The sequence below is a fragment of the Spermophilus citellus genome (genome assembly GCF_964194105.1).
Source record: "Spermophilus citellus genome assembly, chromosome: 10".
In the NCBI taxonomy this organism is placed as follows: domain Eukaryota; kingdom Metazoa; phylum Chordata; class Mammalia; order Rodentia; family Sciuridae; genus Spermophilus; species Spermophilus citellus.
This window is the reverse complement of record NC_138197.1, coordinates 7,967,127-7,990,955: the sequence shown is the minus strand read 5'-3', so window position 1 is coordinate 7,990,955 and position 23,829 is coordinate 7,967,127. Positions and strand designations below refer to the sequence as shown.

Genomic DNA, 23,829 nt, shown 5'->3' with positions numbered 1-23,829 from the left:
TCAACAATTTGCTGTGTTTACAACATACATCTGAGTGGTTGGTTCACCACTCAAGTGATTCTGTTCACCAAATTGCCTGTTCTTGATTTCTGTTAGCATGTTTTTGTCCTCAGATTTTTCCCCCAGACTAGTCATTATGGGTAATTACAATTTTGCTGTCTTTCTCTTTTGTTTCATAGGAACAAACAAATTTGTTTCTTTAATGGAACATATTCAGATTATTTCAGATAATTTCTATCTTCAATTTGTGTGTGTGTGTGTGTGTGTGCGTGTGTGTGCAGGCGTGCTAGGAATTGAACCTAGGACCTCACTCAGGCCAGGCAAGCACAAGCACTCTACTACTGAGCTACACCTCCAGCCCTGAAAAATACGTTAAGCTGATTGACATCTTTATCTTTTCTAGGTGCTTTATTGCCTATTTTTGTTGTTGTTGCCATTCCAAAAAAAAAAAAAAAACTAACACCCAGTGATCATTTATAAATGGCTTTGTTTCACCTTGTGCTTGTGTTTTCTGTAATTTGTGTTTTAGATTTATTCCCATGTGAACACAGAATCTTCAGTCTTTTTCTCACCATTGATTGCTTCTCTGTACCACAAAATGTCATATTGTACCATAAAATTTCATTTTATATTCATAAAAATAACTATTTGTTTCTTTTAACTTACACACACACATCCTGCAAGGTAAACTTCAGTATACTTCATAAGAGAATAAGCAAGAAGAGACTGGGCTGGGGATATAGCTCAGTGCTTGCCTAGCACCTGTGAGGCTCTGGGTTCAATCCTCAGCACTGCATAAAAAATTTATATATAAAATGAAGGTATAAAAAATTAAATAGACTAACTCTTGCTTTAACTGACTTTAGTTTCTGTTCTTATAGTACCAACACTTCTTTCTGAGGAGAACAGTGACTTTTCAGTCATTAAATTCATAGCATAATCCTTGGCTGTTTGTATTTCTAGGCAAAAAACTTCACTAAAGTTTTTTCCTTTTTGAAATGTTCTCTTCTAGAACATCCCTTTCCTCTCTGATATTTCTTATATGGCTTCTTTTGTTAGCTTATGATATACAGAGGCTCCAACTTTGTTTCCTCCTTTCACTAAATATCACTCCTAAAACAGATGTAACCACTTTCAGTGTTTAAACTCTTACCTTTTTACAGATGACGCCTAATTCTGTACCCAAATTTCTAACAGTTTATGTATCTCCACATATTCCATTAATACTCCTCTGTTCAGTTGCAAAGCTTAACATCTGCCTATGTCAACCAGATTTTCTTATGTAAGATGTAACAATAATGTTGATAGTATGGTAACAGTGTCTGTAGTTAAATTAGCACTGCTCATCATCCTAATTTCTTCCCAGTATACTTTTTACAAAAATAGCAAGCTACAAAATTATCTGTTTCTTTTAATCTGTAGCCAGAGCAGGTAATGTTCAAATATGTAATGCTTAAAAGTCAGGTTACTCCAAACAAATTAGGAGCACTTATTCTATTCTTTGATAACCTGTTACATCCCACTGCACAATAGAGTTTTTTTTTTCCTTATGTATCTATGTGTGTTGTTTCATTATACTGTAAAGTCCTTCACAATAGGAACCAGATTTTGTCTCCTTTGTGTCCTCATTTCTTAGCAAACTCTACATGCTTGACATTTGATAAATATCTATTAAAAGTTATCTTAAAAAGTTTTTATCAGGTTGGGAGTATAGCTCAACAATACAGCACATGCTTATTATGTGCAAGGCCCTGGGTTTTATCCCCAGTACCCCCCCAAAAAAACCCCAAAACTTTTATTAAAGAAAAATTACTAAATAACCCAAATCTTAAATTCTGCAATTTTACAATGCTGTTATTAAAACACATGTACTTTGAAAAATGATTTCAATTTGACTTGATTTTAAAAATTTAAAGTGAAATTATTGTTATTAATGTATGCCTTTAACATTTTGTTATTCTAGTTATAGACAGATCCATACCCTCTTATTCTGGAAGTGATATGCCAAGAACTGATAATAGCATGTGTTCAAAAGTAACTGAGGAAGGAACAGAATTATCGCAGCACCTTATAAGGATTGGTTTTGCTGGAACTGAAATAGATCCTGAAAATGAAGAATTAATGCTGAATATTAGTTGTCGACTACAAGCAGCAGTTGAAAAAATACTGGAAGCTCTAAGTGAAACTAGTAGTCAGGTAAACTCCTTAATTATTACTACCTACTGAATATTGCATAAGGCATAAATGAGTAAATATTTCTCTCTACTGTCCCACAGAAATTTATTTAGGCTTCTCTTTAATAATTGGCTGTGTTTGTGATAACCAATATTAGTTTTAGTAGTCTTGTTTTTGGTGGTGAAGGTAATGTAATGATGAGCTCTTCCAGTTCAAAAACTCATTGATGTTTTAATATCCAGATTTTCTAGATTGTTACACATTACTTTTTTTAATATCAAAAGAGATTTAAACTTCACTATTGTGTGAAATGTTCCATTAAAATGTTATTTAATACTATAAGGAATCTCTAAAACTATATGTTGTAGTGGAAATGTCTGAAACTATATGTTGTAGTATGTCATAATATATCATTATTGTATTACATATCAAACTTGCAATTTTTTCACTTGATTTTTACATTCTTTTTATAAATATGAGTAGATTAATTCACCATACAAGTTATCTCTTGGTAGGAAATTAGTTTGAGCAGTTTTTCCTTTAAAATATTGTTCTTTACGGGCTGGGGATGTGGCTCAAGCGGTAGTGCACTCGCCTGGCATGCGGGCGGCCCGGGTTCGATCCTCAGCACCACATACAAACAAAGATGTTGTGTCTGACGAAAACTAAAAAATAAATATTAAAATTCTCAAAAAAATATTGTTCTTTAAATATTAAGTTTGAGAAGTTGAAAGAATGTCTTTGAGCTCTTGTTCTGATGACTGGCTTTTCTTTGGTATTTTTTTTCTCTAATAAATTATTTAATATGGCATGTTTCTGCAATAGCAGTAACTATTAGATATAGTAACTATGACAAATATATATTTTGCATTTTAATACCTGATTCATTTCTATTAGGGTTAAATTATTGACTTAAGCTATTTCTTCAATTATTGACATTTAAAATGATTCATTTATTCCCTATTAGTTGGTTAACTTCTCATATCAATCTACTGTCCCACCCCCTGATACTTTTAATATGCTGCTGGGATTCAATGAAGAAGGAATTATCAAAATAACATACATTTCTGTTGAAATATTTGTTCTTTGAATGGTCTTCAGATATGACACTTACCCAGAATTTTCTCCAGGTATTTTTTTCTGTTTGGAAACAAACTAAACCTTTTTTCTGTGATAGAATATGAATTATACCTTGAAAAGACTCTTGAGATACCACATATTGTAAGGGGAATTCACTAACTGGTCAGGGAAATTCATCATAATGTATTTCCTGTTATATGGCTCAGTGATAGAGTACTTGCCCAGTATATGCAAGGCCCTAAGTTCTATCCCCAACACTGGGGGAAAGGATGGGGAATAAATAGTTAGATAAATATATCTTCTGGTTTGCACCTTGATTGGCCAAACTAAAGCAAACATATGCCTTATGTAGTTCCCAAAAATGTTTTCATAGATTAATTCTGAGGCCTGTAGTTAAATAGCAGATGAAATTTCTAACCTTGGGCAATTCTTGTTTCTCTAGAGCTTTCTTTTGTAGCATGTACAGAATGATTAAAGCTTCTATTTCAGTAACTCAAAAATTTACTTGAGCATCACAGAGAACCAAAGGCATATCATATTCTTGAAAGCTCAAATACTTGTTATTTGCCAAGAGTAGGAAAAATGATTTAAATTTAAAAAAAAAATCAGTGGTGGTCCTATATTCAAAGTTCTGAAGAGTTATTTTATTTTTCATTATCAACATCCTAAGTGCTTGTAAGGAAATGAAATGGTACCCATAAAATTCAGCTTCATTTATATTATTAAGACATTAGTTTTACACTCTTGGATCACAGAATTTTATAGTCACCTTTCCTTTAGCCCAAAGTTGAGCAGACTATTTAAACTCAAACATTGACATTGTAAATGTTGTGTTGAAATGTGAAATTCCATAGTTAACATTAAAAAATACACATTTTTACCAAGATTTACTATATTTTTAGTCTTTTATAATTAGCCTAAGTCCTGCATTCTCTCTCTTTTAGAATGCTTATCCATAAACAACTTCTAGAGTATGCGGGTCCACTGAGTCAGTTGAGTCAGTACTTAAAGCTTGAATGCATAGGCATCTTAATATTATCCCTTTTATTCTATGAAAGTTGTATAGTATAGATAATTCTATATTAAATTCTTTTTGTTTTGTTTATGCTTATTTCAGTCATATTAGTGTTTATATTCTATGATTTATACTTTTTCTACCAGGAAAACAACTGGTAATACTTTTTCTTTCTTTCTTTTTTTAATAAACTTATTTTACTTATTTATTTTTTTTTAATGTGGTGCTGAGGATGGAACCCAGTGCCTCACACATGCTAGGCAAGTGTTCTACCACTGAGCTACAATTGCAGCCCTACTTTTTCTTTCTTGATCCTTATAACATACTTTTGACCTGGAACTTGACCACTGTTGATAGTGTTGCTACTCTTCAATGCCACTATAAATTATGCACATTATGCTTAATGTACTATAGTATTTATCTTTTGATAATCACCATGGAAAATGACAAATAAATGACAAGTGAGCAGTGGTTTCTACAGATTATTTGCTCTTACAGACAACTAGAGAAAACTTCGCCATAGTCATTAAAACTGCCATCAGTCAACAGTTAAGTGTGTGGGATCTTCCTGAAACACTCAGTTCCCTAGGTCAAGTCCATAACACATGACAACTCTCTGTTTATATGACTAGGTAGTGAGGTGCAGTAAGAGCCTTGTCATGGTATTTTCCAAATGAGTCTCAGTTTGTTACGTGCTAAAGTAAGGGAATAGGAGCTTTGTGACAGTTTTTAAAACTAACTGCAGATCAATTATTAATCTTAACCATGGATAAATGTTTAAATCCAATGACTTCTTCAGAATATTGTTAATAACTAAAATATTATGAACCAAATGAATAATTTAATCATTAAATTGACACAAAATAAAGTCTAACATCTTTGTGAAATAACTAGTATCCCATTTTCCTCTTTAATATATTATCATTTGCTTCTTCTTCCTTTAACCTTGATTTATTTTCTTCATTTTTATAACAAAATGGCACTGCTGTGATGTCTTTTTGCTTTCATTTAAATACAGGCAAATAGCTCTGCACAGGATACTCTGAATAGCATCTGACAGTTTGGGGTAAGGTGCAGGCCATAAAGCGTACTGTGGGGTTTGATGTTTGAGATAAGTCATTCATTCATTCATTCAGCGAAGTTTTGAGTGCCTACTATATAATCTGGAAACCAGATTATACTCTGACCTCTTCTCTCTTTAACTCTTCATGTTAAAGTCATAGGGGACAGTTTTTAACTTTTCATTCTAAAATAACTTTAAGCTTACAGAAAATTCTAAAACTGAGAGTTTCGATGTACCAACCACTCATTCAGCTTTCCCTAACATTAACATAGTGCATAACTATAATATAATTATAAAACTAAGAAATTAAAATTGCTGCAGTACTGTTAACTAAAGTATAAACTATTTAGATTTCATTGGTTTTTCCTATAATGACGTTTTTCTGTTCCAAGATTCATTCCCAGATCCCACATTGTACTTAGTTGTCATGTCATCTTTGGTTTCACCAGTCTCTGACAATACTTTAGTCTTTTGTCGGTTATTTTTTAGAATGTTCCTCAGTTTGGATTTGTCTGATGTTTGTTGTGATTATATGAAGCCTGTATATTTTTGATACTACCACAAAAATGCTATGCCCATCTTGTGCTTCATGCCTGGTTATGTGAGTCAATATGTCATTATTACAGGTAATGTTAATCTTCATTGCTTGTAATATCTGCTGGGTTTCTCAACTGTAATGTTACTGTTTTCCCCTTTGTAATGAATAACTATCTTGGAGGAGGTACTTTGATAATATGCAAATAACCTTTTCTCCTTAACTTTCTTTCATCTAATATTCTTACATCCATTGTTGGATCTTGCATGCAGTAATTATTACTATGGTGTTCTAATGGTAATTTTATACTTTCCTCATTGTTTTATTTATTTATTTAGCTATATGAGCTATATTTTCACTTCTAATCAATATCAGTATAGACTCATGACTAATTTATCACTTTAGTTGTAACCTAATACTTTGTTTTGTTTCAGCTTTGGCATTAAGAACTTTTTGAGGTACATCCTTTTGAAGTGTACTTGCTTTTTTGAGTATTGGTACTACAAGAAGTTTCAAACCCATCTTGTATTTTTCCTACCCTAACTTTAGAATCAATCACTTCTTCATGGAATTCATATTTCTTTTATCGGAAAATACTATCTAGAAACCAAGATCTAGGTACTAGATGTTCTCATTGTTACTAGGATGTCATTACTTCTAAGCCCTGTTAGTGGATAGTTTAAAAATATATCTTTGTATGCTAATCCTTCTATCTATGACTGAATCTCTCTGTATACATGTATAATTTAAAAATCCATAAATTCATTCTGAGCCCTCCAGTTCTGGTACCACAGCATTTGTTTTGCCCTGCCCTTTTTTCTTAGTAACTTTGTTCTCCAACAGTGAAAAAGAGAGTCTCATGTTCAATTGCATTTTTATTTGTTTGCTCAACCATAATATACACATATGTAATTTCAGAATTGCTATCCTACACCCCTGTGAAAAACAAATTCTCTAACTAGACTACATTATTTGTGTGTAGTACTTTTTGTTTTTAGTCTTATAATATACAGTCAAAATATTGTTTTTCAAGTACCTTAGGTTAACTCTTTTCTCTCTCACCCTGTTGGTGTGCTTTTTTTCATATATGAATACACAAACATACATACACACAAACACATTCACATGTATATTCAAATATATATGAATATAATACATGAATATTTATAACAGTCATAACTCATTTGTAATTTTTATTCATATATATAACAGTCATAATTTATTTATGATTTTTTTTATTCCATTGAGTTCCTCATTCTTATTAATATATGAAAAAGATCATTCTGTGGACAGTTCTTTCAGTTATGACAGGTGTGTAGAGTCATCTACATCACTTAGAGTCATGATATAAAATAGTTTCATCACCCCAACATTCCCAGGCACTGCTCTTTTAGAGTCACCCACTCTCTCACCTCCTGCCTGTGGTAAACACTGGCTTGCTTTCCTTTCTTACAGTTTTGCTTTTTCCAAAGTGTCATAAATGAAAACGTGCATCATGTAATTTTGGGGTCAGGCTCTATTACCTTAATAAAGTGCATTTAAGAATCATCTGTATTGTTATGTCTAATAATAGTTTGTTCCTTTTTAATAAGTGAGGTAAATTCCAGCAGTTTCTTTATCCATTTACTGTTTAAAAGACATATAGATTGTTTCCATCTTTAGATAGTTAGAGACTCTAACTTGTATTTTCCAAAATAAACACTTTGACTATCGTTAAAAATAGAATAGAGTAGGTAGAGGGTGGTGAAAGTACAAGGAGAGCAGAAACATAGAAACCAGTTAGAGAAGTCATTTGCCCAAGTTTATAAGTTAAGGAGAGTTAGAGTGGGAATCCAGGTACTTTAGTTTCAGAATCCGTGGTCTTAACCACTACTACTTCTGCTTTCTTGGAATCTGAGGATTAAAGAGCAGACTAAGATTTTTGTTTAGTTATTCTTTAGTTTTAATCATAAATATAACTGAGAAATGAATTTTGAAATCCAGAGATTGTTGGCAAACTTAACAGGAACGATTTCAGTGGAGTTTGGTAGTTTTCCAATTTGTTGGACTAGTTTTCAACGTTATGTGATGAAACATGCTTAGAAAATCTTCTAAGGCCCTTAGAAAGATAATCTCTGTAATACAATCTTTATTTAGTGGTCTTTCTCCAATTCTGCAGAAAAATTATCTTTGAGAATCAGTTCAAAAACACCTGACTTTTCAGTTAGGTGGAAATAGAAACGTCTGTTTTCTGGGAGTTAATCTTTCAACAATTGAAGTTTTATGGAATCCAGAGGTTATTATTTAGAGCCAAGGAGATTATTTACCAAAAAATATTTCTCTTAGGAAGTCTTTGGGGGGGGAGTTTCAGAGAGGAGAAATAATTTTTGGTGTTCTATTACACAGCATAGTGATAATAGTTAACATATATTTCAAAATTGCTAAAGAAGAGAATTTTAACCACAAAGAAATGATAAATATTTGAGGTGATGGATGTGTTTGATTATTCCACAGTGTGTGCATGTAAGAAAACATCACTTTGTACCTCAAAATATTCAATCATTATTTGTCAATAAAAGATAAAACTTAATGCAAATAAAAAATAATTCCTTGGAAGAAATTAATGAATAATTTATTCTCTCAGAATGATTTTCATTATAAGGCACTATTGTGAGTTTACTAGTTCTCATTTTTTAGAATAATGGAATCAAAGCTACAGGCTTCTATAATTTCTCAAAGGGGAATCTGAGAATTAAAGATCAGGCTAAGCTTTTTGTTTTAATCATAATTATAAGTACTGAAACACATTTTGCCATCAAGTATTGCCCCCAGTGTGCTTAGCATTGGTCAGGTAATGTATGCAGGAGTTAGTCCCTCCATTAAATAATTTAGAGAAATAAGTAAATAAAGTGAAGACGAAAAGACAGCAGCAGAAGTGTTTTACAATTTGAAGGAAATAATTTACAGGGAAAAAAGGTTAAATAGCTTGATATATGATTAATGTAAACCTTTTTCATTGGGGAAATGTAGCTCAATGCTGTCAATTAATAGCCTCCTGTATATGGTAAAGTCATGATCTTCTGAAACCCGAGGATAAGGAGCTAGTCTGGACAGTTAAATATGTTTCTAGAAATTGAAGTCATTGTATTTTAAGTTTTTAGTTGCAGAAAGGTTTATATGCTTTTAAACTAGAGGAAAAAGCAAAATTGAATATAACTTGAATTATTGTCAGAATCACCATATGCCATCATCCAGACTCTTCTTTACTACTTTTTGAGTCTTTTTTCATTCATTTTTAACAGTAGTTAAATTTGTAGTTAGTTTCTTACCATGACCCATGTTCCTAGTCATAAGAGGACACACGTTACTTATAAAGATTTTTGTTTTATGTTAATGGAAATAAGTTCTATGTGTTTCCAAAACTGGGGTGAAAATATTAGTATATCATTTAATTTAAAGGTATTTTATTGCTCAACTTATTACACATTTATGTTTTCAATTCTTTCATTCTTTAAGGATTTACCTATTGTAGTTAAAGCAATGGTGTTTTGTTTGTTTTTGGTTTTTATGCAGTTTTTTGTTGTTATTGTTTTATTTTGTATTCTTTCTGAATATCAATTAATGTAGTATGCCACTAGTTAATATATTATTACAAAGACTGTTTGCCACATTCTGGGTCATCTTTATCTATTACTCTTTGAGTCTATTTTTCTCCTTAGTTATTCTTTCTTTCTTTTTTCTTTCTTTGTTGTTAATTCTTATGTTGACTTAAATGCTGCTATTTATGAATAATTATTTCTTACCCACAGTTTTGTTTTTACCTCAAATGAGAGAAATTGGATGATTATCAAAATAACTAATTTGCAAAAGAAGCAGGGAAAGAGTATTTTAAGAGGTATCTCATAGGCTAGGTGTGGGATCCACCAGTTCATAAAGTGTGAACAGCTAGGGTATTGATGATTTTACGTCTGCTGGAGCTTCATTAAAATCACATTTAGCTGCTTGGGCTGGGGATATGGCTCAAGCAGTAGCGCACTCGCCTGGCATGTGTGCGGCCCAAGTTCTATCCTCAGCACCACATACAAACAAAGATGTTGTGTCTGCCGATAACTAAAAAATAAATATTAAAATTCTCTCTCTCTCCCTCTCTCACTCTCTCTTTAAAAAAAATCACATTTAGCTGCAACAGTCATAAGGTCAGGCCTCCATCTCATATAGGTGTTAAGACATCTTGACAGACTAACTGCAGGTTATAAGAAACTGTAATAAACAAAAATTTTCAGAACTTTAAGCAGCAGCTGCCCCTCCCCAACTACATCTCCTTGCAACTTTGGGACTTGTATATAAAACAATTTCATTTTCTCTGCCTCAGTTACTAGTCTGCTGAGAAGGGTTTAAGTACTAGCTCTTCGAAACTACTTTATGTAGTCAGAGTAGCTATCAAAGGCCTTTTTAAGCCTGTCACTTGCTTTAGTATGGTTTTTTTCCATTTAGATAAAGGCTTTGTGGGTTTAGGATATTCAGTTACCAGATGGGGGAAAAAGGCACCAAAATGAAAGTCTTTTATTTAAAACAACTTTCATTATTGAGAGTCTTTTATTAGTAATAAGTAAGTTATTTATCTTTTAAAATTATGAATGGCTGGTTTATTCAGTATTGCTCAGGCTTCTGGAACAACCTGAAGCTAACTATTATGGACAATTTGTCGCTTTTACATTTCAGTCAGGGTTCATAGGCTACCTTAAGTGGTGTAATTATCGACTTATATACAAAGTGGCTCTAAAAAGAATTTTTTCCTTAATATGCCCTCTATAAATAAGTCAATGTGAAAATAAGTTATAACTGAATTATCTGTATTTAGTTAGCCTCAGTGGCTGCTCAAAAGTATTATATCTTAAGGAATTATCAAAAAGAAATTCTAATTTAATTTCCAGAAATAATTATAATTATTTGATATGCTTGAATAGCTGATTAGTAATGTAAACTCAAACATATTGTATTCACATTTTTAATTAAAACAATTTTTAGTAGGGTGGAAAAATACCAGCTTATCTTAGACACATTATAAACTTCTCTAAATAACTCTTTCAAAGATCTGACGTGGAACTTGGATCCTGTTAGGCAGGCTTTTTTGTGGGTGTATTAATTCACATTCCACCTGTCAGTGCACATATAGGTAAAGACATTAAACCACACCCTCTGTTCTGACCTTTTCCTCAGGGGACACTGACTAGAATCCTCTGGCTCAGCCTGCAAGGCTATTTGAGCAGCTCGGTTTGAAAGAGCTTTTCCTTTTGAATAGGGCAAAGCTGCAAGACCAAGGGAAATAATGTTGCAACTATGTTTCTCAAGACTGCTACTATGGAGATTTAAAACCTGACCTTCCCTGCCAGGTTCTGCTTGGAAGGCTTACTTATTACCACAGACAAATTTGATACCGAAAGCAGTTTTATTGATCAGCATATTACACATTTATGTTTTCATTCTTTTATTCTTCAAGGATTTACCTATTCTAGGTAAAACAGTGGTGTTTTGTTTGCGTGCTTTTGGTTTTTGTGCATTTTTTTGTTGTTTTGTTTTGGATTCTTCAGATAAAGACTGGTAGACATTTAGGAGTCTTTCTGTTTTGTTTTTGTTTTTTAGATTTGTAGGGTTCCCCCCGCCAGACATTTTCACCCTTTTTATTGTTCAGTACTATGAATTAATTTTTTTATGTATTTGATAGCACTAAACAGAATGGAATATCTAGATAAACTAAAAGGAACTTTTTAAATGTAGTAGAAAACTGATAATTGAAGAAGCTTGGCTCCTTCATCTTCTAGAATAGATTCTTACAGGACCTATTTGGCAACTGTCAAACTCGATGGCTCTTGGTTGGAAGAACAAGATGAAGATATTTATGAGGTTGAATCTCGAGTGCCTTTACCGTATCCTTTTCCTTTGTGTGAACATTTGGATGAAAATAACTCAGTAATTATTAATACTTCTATTTTCCACTTGATTCATAAAAGAAATGGGCATATATTAAAGCTAATTTCTAAAATTTCACTGCCTACCCCTCCTTATTCAGTAAGTATAAAATATTAATTTAGTTTAACAAATAAGTATAATGAGAAATGAAATTTTAAGTATTGTTAATAAGGTTAACGGAATAGAACCTTATTTTGTTATTCTTTGGTATATACTGCTGTCCATTCATCCTAAATGTATCAAAGGGCTCAATTTGATCTAAAAGTCCCAACTTGGCTGTGTTCTTAATTCCAGAAAGCAGAATGAGATAATATTACACTTCTCCAGTGCCAGGTGAATTGTTTAAAAAATATTCTGCTTGTCTTTAAGATTCTTGTTTTTGTATGTTTATGAATCCAATCCTGAATAAAAATGGAATGATTATATTTGAGAGAATAGGTATTGTGATACCTAGACCAGCTAAATGAATTGTTTACATCCATGACATACTGACAGTAGTTCCAGGCAAGGTAAAAGCAAACTTGGATTCTAGATTTTCTTACACCATAAGGAACTTATTTTTAGTTTTCTATATGTCAACTAATTCTGTAGAGAAATATCTTTTTTCTGTTTTTAATGTGAAACTTATAAACATTGCTAAAGGTGTTTAGCATAAAGATACCTGCATATTCAGTATTCCAGGTTTATTTGATTCTCAAATATGTTGTGAATGATTGACTACAAGTTATTCAGCACTTTTTATAACTTTGGTGACTTTAACTGTACATGCTAGCTAATATTTAACAAACCAGATGGTTTTTAGAATAGTGTTGTTACCCCTTCTACAACTTTTGTTTTAAGTGTCATAATCTTTTCTAAAGCTTATCCATACTTTAAGTATAATGGTGAGTTTACTAAATACTTTGAAAATATTGAGTTTAAAATTTTTATATAATTCATACTATTATAGATATTAGGAGTAAATCATACCTTAACTGGATAGAAGGTATTGTGTAAAGTATGTAAATGAGAATTTTAAGGGGGACTCTTATCCCAAATGCAGTGGATCCCAATTGCTATTGTAAATAAAATATATTAGTCTTACTTACTTATTTGATTGCTTGAGGTTTTTGCTTTGTTTCTAAAACTGAAGGGTTTTTTCATGATTTCATGGTAAATATCTAAATGTATGTGAAGGTGGTTTAGATCTTGTCGTGAAATGGAGCATAGAGGCAAAGACTTATCAAATTTATCTAAAGCAAATATTTATTTTATTGTAAATACTCTATTGAATTTATGTAGTAAATTTGGAAAATAGTTCATCTTCTTTTAGTTATAACTTTGAACTCTATATTTCATGTATTTTCTAGGTCATTAGTATATAATAAAAATTATGTACATATTGAAGCAATTGATGTATTTTAAAAAATGTATTGACTAAATTCAGGAGAGTAGTTGTGTACAGCATGTATACTTCATGGTCATTTTCTTTATAGTAAAAATTAAAATATAGTATTTATCCACATTTAAAGGAAAATACTGTTGGTAGTTAAAAGTGAACATGTTCATAAAATTTTTCCTTTTTAAAGTAACAATATATTTTCACAGATATTTTAGGAAATTAGTTACAAATTAAAATTTATGTTTAATTTTCCATTATGAGTCTTATATCTATGTTCATTTTTAAATAATAGGTTATAAATAAAATTTAAACTTTCTTTTAAAACAACAATTATTGGGGTTGGGGTTGTAGCTCAGTGGTAGAGTGATTGCCTAACATGTGTGAGGCACTAGGTTCAATCCTCAGCACCACATAAAAATAAATAAGTAAAACAAAGGTATTTTGTCCATCTACAACATAAAAAAATGAATTAAATTAAAAAAAACAATAATTGTATACTGAATATTTTGGAAATTGATTTGGTTTGGCAATAACACTCAGGTGTGAGGAGCAGAAGTCTTTAAGAATAAGATTTTAAATATTATCTTAATTTTATAATACATTATTAATGTCTAATTAGAAACCTTAGAAACCACTACATTTTATCATTTTAAGCTTAAAACATGGCAGTAATGTCTTTCTGATACACAAACTTATGTAAATTTACAAAATTTATTTAAGAGACTTGCTGTAAGCCTGTTGTCAATACATACAATTATTTCTTAAAATTCTGGGGCTAAGTACTGGAAACATTTGAGCTCAGTTTTTTGTTTTTTGTGGAGGTTTTTTTTTTTTCTGCATGTAGTTGTTTTAGTAAAAACAGATAAGTAGATGGTGACATATAAAAGCTCAGATAACTAAAGCAAAGTTAGTGCTTTTTTGTAATTTCACACAAATGATTAAGTTATGGCGATTGAGAGCTTTGGCCTCAAGTGTGTATTACCATCTTAAAAACTATTTTAAAAATGGAGTCAGTACATGCCAATGATAGCATTCTAAGAAGGCTATATTTTTAATGCCTCCGGATTCTAAAGTGTTCAAAACAAATGTGGAGTCTACTATTGACTTATCCTACCCACAAATGTTAACATGCATTAGAACTGTCTTAAGTGACTGTAAGTCAGAAATATGTCTTTTATTTGAAATCCTTACTTTAATGGAAAATGACACTGGTTTTCCAACACTTCATCTTCCTTTATGTATTCTTTCCCTTCTTGTTTAGCTTGAACATGCAAAAGTTACACAAACAGAATTGATGTGTGAGTCATTCAAACAGAAACAACAGGCAACAGAGTTCCTTAAATGCCAAGAAGAACTGCGAGAGCGCCTTCATGAAGAGTCTAGGGCCAGAGAACAGCTGGCAGTGGAGCTCAGTAAGGCTGAGGGTAAGTACCTTGCCTTTGGCAAGTCAGAGTAGCAGAACTTCAATCTTAAAATAGAGATTTTGATGTACAGCCAAATTCAGAAACAAATCTACTCTAATTTAGAGCAGCCATTGGAAAGTAGTTGTAGTTTGTCTTCAGAGTTTTCCCAAGCAGTTTTTAAAACTGCATATACACATTTAAATATAAAAGGAACTTGTAGAATTACTGAAAATATAAAGGAATTTTAGAAAATAGAGAAATGGATGGTGGAGAGTTGTTACCATGATCCCACCATCCTAAGACATGCCTGTAATTTAAAAATGAGAAAACCGAAGGTAAAGATGTTATTGAATTGTTTAAGGTAACCATTAAATAGTGACCATAGGCTTTAAGCCTCTAAAGCCTTGGGCTTTGCCTCTTCCCCCATGCTGTGGTATTGACCTTAACCTTCTAGAATTAAAATACCAACTTGAGAGAAAATGTTTTGTTAGAGCTTCATAGTCATACATAGTAGCTGAGTTCATCTCAACAAACTCATACATGCATGGAAATAAATTTCAGTTCATGATCCCCTTTTTTTCCCTCCCGTCTTCTTTCCCCTCTCCCATTCTCTTTACTCTATTAGAATTGTGATTCGATTTATAATATCTGATTTACATTAAGCTAGAAACTTGTCTATTTTTATCTTTTTACTAAAGTGAACTACGCATATACAATGTGATGATGCTTCAGTATAGCAAAGTATTTGAAAGTTTAGAGAAATTTCACATTAATGTCAGGTTGGTAAACAAGAAGACTGCATTAGGCCAGGCACAGTGGCACATGCCTGTAATCCCAGTGACATGCCCAGGGACACTGAGGCAGGAAGATTATTAACTCAATGCCAGCCTCAGCAATTTAGCAATGCCCTAAGAAACTTAGTGAGACCTTGTTTCTAAATAAAATAGAACTGGGGATGTAACTCGGTGGTAAAGCACCCCTGGGTTCAATTCCTGGTACTCAAAAAAGAAGACGACGACTAAATCAAATGTACATATTAAAAGTTAAGGGCTGGGGTTGTGGTTCAGTGGTAGAACATTTGATAGCACACATGAAGCACTGGCTTCAGTCCCCAGCACCACATAAAATATACTAAGTAAAGGTATTGTGTCCATCTTCAACTAAAAAAAAAGTCAATAAGTTGCTGCTATTAATAGCAAATTCATTCAAGACTTAATAGGTTGGAATGATTTAAAGTTTTGCTAACAGCTCTTTTGTTCATATTAAAACATATTAATGTTCAAATTTAAATGAGTTGTAATTCCATTTCCTGTTCATTTTATCTTACAGATATCATTGATGGCTACACAGATGAAAAAACTCTTTTTGAAAGGCAAATTCAGGAAAAAACTGATATAATAGATCGCCTTGAGCAGGAGTTGTTACATGCAGGTAATAGGTTGCAAGAATTGGAAGCAGAACAACAAGAAATCCAAGCAGAAAAAGAATTATTGTCAAGACAGAAGGCGGCAATGAAAGCAGAAGCAAGTCCAGTTGTACAACGTACGTATTTTCAGACTTTGGAACACTTTTCTTTTCATTTATATTCTTTAAACATTAAGAGTGATTTTTCCCCCTTTTTTTCAATGCCATTATTCATATACCATATAGGAACTTGAAAAATAATAGCAGAGTGGGCTGAGGTTGTGACTCAGTGATAGAGCACTTGCCTAGCAAGTGGGAGGCACTGGGATCCATCCTCAACACTGTATATGAGTAGAATAAAGATCCACTGACAACTAAAAAAAGTATATTCAAAAAAATTATAACCAAACATACCTATAGGTAATTGTCTTATTAGACAACCAAGTAGAACCAGGGTTTTCTTTTCTTTCTTTTTTAATCTCTGGCAGATGTTGACTGTTAACAGGAAAAGACAATTCTTTACTTAACCCCAAAAATCTGCCTCAAGAGAAGGTTACAAATAATGGGGCAGAATATTTTATAAATTGTGTAAGCTTTAGGCTTTTTAATAGAAAAGAGACAGCAAAAATGTATTGTCGGATTAAATAACTAAGAACTTGTTTTAGTAATAAGCAGGTCTGGGGCTTGCAAGCCAAATAGATGGAAAAGGTCAATGGCGCTAGAAGCAGGCTGACATCTAGTGTAGTAGGAGTTCAAAGAGAATTTAAATTTATAAATAACCTTAATTTTTCCTTAAATAAGAAATTAAATAATATCTTGACGTTAAAGTTTGTTTAGCAGTAAATGTCAATCTTTGTAATAGTAAAAATTTAAATTCAGTTTATTGTGTCCTCACTTTTATAGAAAACATAAGTTGGAATTATAAACTGTTTGTCTAATTTCATTTGATCAGTTAAGAAATACAACATACATTTTTTGTAAAATGATGAAATTAGTCTAACATGGGTTTAGGGTTGTAATTTTTAATGGGGAAAAACTTTGTGTCATACATGTAAAATATTCAAGAAATATTGGAACTTCTTAAAATCTCCAGTGATAATAATCAGTGGCTTCAGCGTCTGCTTTCTAATATATATGTGGGCACATGCATTATCTTATTTTAGCCAATAGAATATGTATAATATTTTTGTTGTGTCTTGTCTTGTTTTCTATTTTCATAGGACTAGTAGATGCTGCAGTCGATGCAGCACCTGAAGCAGGTGTGTGCGTACAATTGCATGGACTATTTTTGAGTGGTAGATTTAGATGCAAATTTTGAGTAACCCTTGGATTTTCAACCAACTAACATGTCTCTAATTTCGCAGTTTTGCTGCTGTGATTCACTCTTAAAGTTGTTCTCTTTAACAACAAAACAACTTGTCTTACTATAAAAGTTCACATTTTCACTTGAAATTAACAACTGAGATTGATAATGACATCATCTTATTATCTGTTATGCATGAAACTTAAAACAATTTCAATTTTTCAAAGAAAATGGTTTTTTTTTGTTAACAAATATATTAAATCTTGTAGTCTATGACTTTCCAGAATCCTCTTCTAAGTCAGGAAGTTTATAAGATGATGGTAGTAAAAAGATCAATGGAATTTAGTAAGAGGCTTTCTGATTGATTTACTTTATGTTAACATCTAGTATCAGTGTTGTTTTCAAAGGAAAAATTTTTTCTGTTGATTCCTTGTCCTGAGTATAGTGTTGGTACATCAGTTAGTATAAAGATTCTAGAGATAAGTTCTTTCCATTTTCTTTATTAGAGGATTGGTTTACTTTTTCTTTTATACTTTATTATTATATTAATAATGATACTAACACAATAGTGCTTACTATACTACAGTTATTGTTTTACATATTTTAACTCATTTGATTCCAAATTTGCTGTAAGAGATTGGCAATGATATAGTTCCCATTTTACATATAAGGAAACCAAGGATCATCATATTGAATATCATGTAAAACAAAAGAGGCAAGCTAGGATTTGAAGACATAGTCTGTTTTTAGTGCTAACCACACTGCCTCTCACGTGTCAGTTTTCCCTTGATGCACATACATGTGAGCATGCAAAAACAACTCAGTAATATGAATCTAATAAGGAGTAAGAATAACAGGAAATTCTGGCTCTACTCATATTTCTTCTTCTACAACTCTTCCTTGCTTGTTTAAAGATTTACAGTGATTTTTTGTGTATATTATGTATACATATGAAAGTGATTTATGGGTTTGGAATGAATTAATTTTTGTGTGAGGTAAATAAAAATGTTCTTTTTCTATGCTTAAATTTCATTCAATTTTGTTCTATTCTTAATAGTGAAAAGTGGCTTTTTTGTCATTTGCTATGTTTTTACAAAAATGGTGTTTTTGTGACGGGACTTTCTTTTTGTTAATTCTGCATAATTTTAATAATACTAGTTTATGTATGTGTAGCAGTAAGATATTTTGTTATTTCTATAAGAGAATATTTACTTTTTAATATGGACTTAAAATATTTCTCAGCCTTTATTTCATGAAGGTAAAATTTACTGGAAGCACCATTAATTATAATTAACTCTGAATGCTTTTGCATTTATAAACAGAATTACTACATGAGACAGAAAAATTAATGAAGGAAAAGCTAGAATTGCAGTGTCAGGCTGAGAAAGTACATGATGAACTTCAAAAACAAATGAAAGCTTTGGAAATAGATGTTGAAGAGCAAGTCAGTTGGTTTATAGAGATGGAACAAGAAAAAAATGCTGAAGTAATGGATTTAAGACAGCAAAACCAAGCACTGGAAAAGCAATTAGAAAAAATGAGAAAATTTTTAGATGTAAGTATTTGCAATTTGATATTGATTTTTCTCAGTAGAATACTATGTGATACTGTTCTATATTATTTTAACTTTAAATTATAGGGACTCTTAATATTTTTGCTTATGTGTGTATTCCACCAATGGAGAGAGTATTCCAATGATTTATTATGTAACAATCAAAATGAAAATAGTAAAACTAGGGCAGGGAATGTAGCTCAGTGGTAGAGTACTGCTTAGCATGAATGAAATGAGGCCGGCCCTAGGTTGAATCACCAGCACCAAAAAAAAAAAAAAAAAAAACCTAAACAACAACAAAACTTGTGCCACTAGCTTGTGAATAAGCCCTACTAGTTAACGTTCCAAAATTCATAGTTAATCTTCTACTAGTCTCTCATTTAATCAGTAGTCAACGCAGGTAAGAATTCCAAGAGCTAATTGTCTACCATTGTGTCCACCTCAAAAGGTGTGAACACAGGTAACAACAGTGTGGCCCTTGGACTGGAATAGTTGCCAAGCTTCCATTGTTCTCTTCCAAAAAGATGTTAAATCTTTAATTTCACATGGATATTCTTCTTTAAGATTTCTTATAAGCCAGATTTTCTCTTCACATATCAGAGAATTAGAGTCTTATACTATTTATAATTTTAGGTATAAAACTTAAGATTATAAGAAATTGATTTACTAGTTTGTTTATTTGCTTAATGACTGAGTTATCAGTGTAATTTCTCCATTGTACAAGTACATTCATTGATGGAGGAGAATTATTTCATTCTGAGTTTAACATTACCTAAATGAAAACAAATGTACTTCAAATAAATTTTAAGTATTTAAATTTTGTGGAAGAACCCAAATAGGTAATGTGTCATACCAAAAATATTTTTGAATCTTTGTGATTCCATGGTCATCAGTCCTTTCTTTTCAAACAAACTTAACCTATAACTAAAGAGAGATAATCGGTTTAATAAATATTGTTTCTTCAATTACTATTGTTTTTATTATTGTTCAATTTCAGGAGCAAGCCATTGACAGAGAACATGAGAGAGATGTGTTCCAACAAGAAATACAGAAGTTAGAACAACAACTTAAGGTTGTGCCTCGAATCCAGCCCGTTGGTGAACATCAAACTAGAGAGGTAAGAACTTTATTGGTATTGCCTATTTGTATCTTGAGTGTGAAGTAAGAGTTACATTATGAAAAACTTAAAAGTGAATAAGGTATAAATCTTAAAAATCAGGACATTGAATGTTACTTAAATGTGAGGAGGTCATTAACCCTAAAAAATGTTTATATTGGACTAGGGGTTATAGTTCATGGTAGAACACTTGCCTAGCATACCTGAAGTCCTGGATTTGATGCCAGCACCATCAAAAACAAAAAACAAAACATAAAAATGTTGTACTTAAATTTGGAATTATTTCCATCTTTATATATTTTCTAGTATTAAATAAACTTCTCTGCCTAGTTCTCTACTCCCATCCCAACTAAACTGATAATTCTCTGTAGTCACTCTTTACTAATTATTTCCCTTTCTCTTCTCTTTTATAGTCCACTACAATGAAGTTTCCAACATCTTTTTCTTGGAATTTTATACCCCTTAGTATATTTAAACTGTTCCTATGAAGGTTACCCAAAGCCTCTTGGCTGTATCTAGTAATCACCTCTCTGTCTTTAATACTACTCAACCATTTAGAGACACTCATTACAGTCTTCTATAAGTATCGCCTTCTCTTGACTGCTGTGACACACCTACTGTAGAGTGTGGTCTCTCTCCTCCGGTATTTATTTGTCTTCTGCCTACCCAAAATAAATGAGGGGTACCTTATGACTTAGTCTTAGAGTCCTCGTTCTTCCGTTTTTACATTTTCTTCCCAGTCATCTGTAAATTGCCCCACAGATGTTCCTTTATTCCTAACATCTCTGTTGAACTCTGTACTTGAATTTTCAACTGCCTACTCTGTCTCCACGTAGATGTCTCATTTTTAACATATCCAGGAATCATATTCTTGGTTCCTGAATAGCCTTTATCAAAAAGACAAGAATAAAATTATTCCTTCTTCATCTCAATAAATGTTGTGCCTTCTAAATCATCTTCTTTGCTAAGTTCTAGAATTCTTCCTCAGTCCCACTCCTTCTCAGCCCTGATCCCAAACCATTAATGGATCAGATTTATACTACATCTTTTTATTCTTTTCACCTTTATTCATTTCCCTGTGTCTTAGTTGTCATTATTATTTGCCTATATGTGTGAGGTAGCCTCCTGACCAGTCTCCCTGCTTCTACTCTGTCACTCCCACTGTCCATTTTCCTCATACAGAAAACTCTACATTTATTAAACAAATGCTACATGGGAAATATTATACATATTTATACGTATATCACTTATATATATTTCTAAAGATGGCTTATCCCGGTTATAAAGAGATTGTGCTTGAGATAAGGCAATCCCAGTGTGGATCATGGCTGTGCTATGTAGTAGATGTGTGACAGTAACTAAGCTACTTAACCTTTTAAATCTATTTATTCATTTCTAAAATAAAGACAGTAATAGCTCCCACTGCATAGCAGTATTAGTGTGGCCCTTAGTTAACACTTAAATTCAACTACTATTATTTCTGAAAATAATTTTATTGCTGAAAATTATCTACAATTTCTAAGAAGTTTACTTGATTCATTTCTCTTAAAAGTACCTCAATGAAGTATAAAATGCCTATAAGTTCATTGTAATGAAATTTTAAATCTGCTAGAATAGCAGAAAAGTCATCATTCCCCTTGTTTGTAGTCATTGCCCTTATTTCTAACAAATGTATTTTTAGCTTTTGAAAAACAGTGACTTATTCATTGAAACTCAAAAGATAATTCAATATCTAGAACTTTGACTGCCATTTTCTACTATATAATTTTTTAAAAAATATTTGAAAGTTGACCTACCTCATTCATGAAACTTTAAGGTATGTTTGAGGTTCCCCAGGAACATTGTGACCCATTTGTTCTCTGCTTACCCTGCCAGAACTAATCCCAGCTTCTGTTTTTCTGAAGACCCAAAAATTCCAACTGTGAAAACATTATAATATGCCATTTCATTGTACCTGTTTTATAGCCTTTTCTTATGAACTTAATCCAAAACTTAGTCAACCTATTATTCTCAGTAGCTTTATTACTGTTAAAATTTAATCCTGTAATTATAATTAAGCTTGCATTTTTTTAATGTTCTGAATAATGATTGTCATTTTGTATAATTGCCTCCAAGTATTTTACTGAATAAAGGCAGTATTCTTTTATTTCTTACCATCACTTATCTTTTTAGGAACTTCCTCTCCCTCTTGATCAGAACTAATTTCATAAATTATCTTATTAATCCTTCCTGTATTCTTCTATCCCAGAGCCACTGAATTGAAGGCACTTGCATATCAGTCTTCAGGGATAAGTTCTGGAATGTGTCATCATTTATTTTGGATGCAGGAGAAACTATTAAAACACTAAATGTACAGCTCTCTCTTACCACCCATCCTCATCTCTATTCTGGGATGGTGCAATGTATAGATTGAAAGTGCTTTGTAAATAACTATTATCAAAAAATAATTCATGAAAGATTTTTTTTCAGGTTATCTTACTTCACATTCTGAGAGCAAGTCAGTAAGTACTCTACAAATTTGCCATCTTTAAGGTCATAGGTCTTAGTATGATTGTACCATTACTAGATAATTCAACATTATTCAAAATGTGGTTTTCCCCTCTTCCTAGCTAAAGTCTTAGTCTTAAGAGAAAGAAATTTTTCTAAAAAGGGTTGAGCAAAAGCAATATTTTTTGTTTACTAGTGCTGCCTAGTTCTTATCAACTTGGGAACTATCAACCTTTGTTTGAGATAATAGTTGCTATCCTTATAAAAAATGAAATTAATATAGCATTTCAAAATGTTTTTTGAAAAAAAAATGATTTTTGAGATGAATTAAAAGTTATGAACTTTTCAAATTTTTAGATTTTTTTTGTTTATTATATTTTCAGGTTGAACAGTTAACAAATGATCTAAAAGAAAAAACAGACAAGTGCAGTGAGCTGCTTCTATCAAAAGAACAGCTTCAGAGAGATGTACAAGAGAGGAATGAAGAAATTGAAAAGCTAGAGTTCAGAGTGAAAGAACTGGAACAAACCTTACTTGTTAGCACAGACAATTTTCAAAAGGTGTGACATTTTGAGTTAACTTTATTAAGTGATTTAATGAAGAAAAGTTTGATACACAAACATCAGAGCTTGAATAAGAAAGCTTGAGGGTGGGGGCAGATGGGAAAGAGCCTTCATTTTTATCTGAGAAATGCATTTTAAGTGTCAAAAGTTCCTGTTTGACTCTATGAATGTATTCAAGACTGAATATCTGTAACTTTTTGATATTCACTAATGTAGAGTTTGTCCTCCTAACTGGTCAGAGAGAATTGCTACTTATCCAAAAGGAAACACGAACACACACACACACACACACACACACACACACACACACACTCTGAATAATCAGTATTTAATGTCTGAAAATTTGAGAACATTCTTATATATTTAAAGGTAGCGGACCAGAAACAATTTGGAGCCTTAGAAGCTAAAGCAGAATTATCTCTAGAAGTGCAACTGCAAGCTGAGCGAGATGCTATCGACAGAAAAGAGAAAGAGGTAAGGACTTTTTTTTTTCTTTCGTGTGTGTGTGTGTGTGTGTGTGTGTGTGTGTGTGTTAGATGTAGATGGGCAAATATCTTTTGTTTTATTTACTTACATGGTTCTGAGGATTGAACCCAGTGCCTCACACATACTAGGCAAGCGCTCTACCACTTTATTTTTAAATGACAAAATATGTTTTGAGTTATTTTAAAATCAGTTACCTTGAAAATATCATTTGAACAAAATGAAGTTTGTGGTCTAAAACCAAAGTATAGACTTTCTCAATTCAGTGCCTAAATTGATCTTCAAGACAATAAACATGTGAACTGATAAGCTTATGAAG

General features: G+C 32.0%; 1 protein-coding gene across 1 annotated transcript in view; it reads left to right on the top strand.

The window, feature by feature from the left end:
* The window catches only part of LOC308658112 (A-kinase anchor protein 9-like), a 113,041-nt gene that overhangs the window by 48,165 nt on the left and 41,047 nt on the right, over positions 1-23,829 (top strand). Inside the window, exons 17-24 of the mRNA XM_081310675.1 lie at positions 1,964-2,196; positions 14,460-14,622; positions 15,931-16,143; positions 17,226-17,264; positions 18,631-18,863; positions 19,858-19,977; positions 22,848-23,024; positions 23,397-23,501. Of these exons, the coding sequence (XP_081166801.1) occupies positions 1,964-2,196; positions 14,460-14,622; positions 15,931-16,143; positions 17,226-17,264; positions 18,631-18,863; positions 19,858-19,977; positions 22,848-23,024; positions 23,397-23,501 (1,283 nt within the window). The remainder of the gene's footprint in view (positions 1-1,963; positions 2,197-14,459; positions 14,623-15,930; positions 16,144-17,225; positions 17,265-18,630; positions 18,864-19,857; positions 19,978-22,847; positions 23,025-23,396; positions 23,502-23,829) is intronic.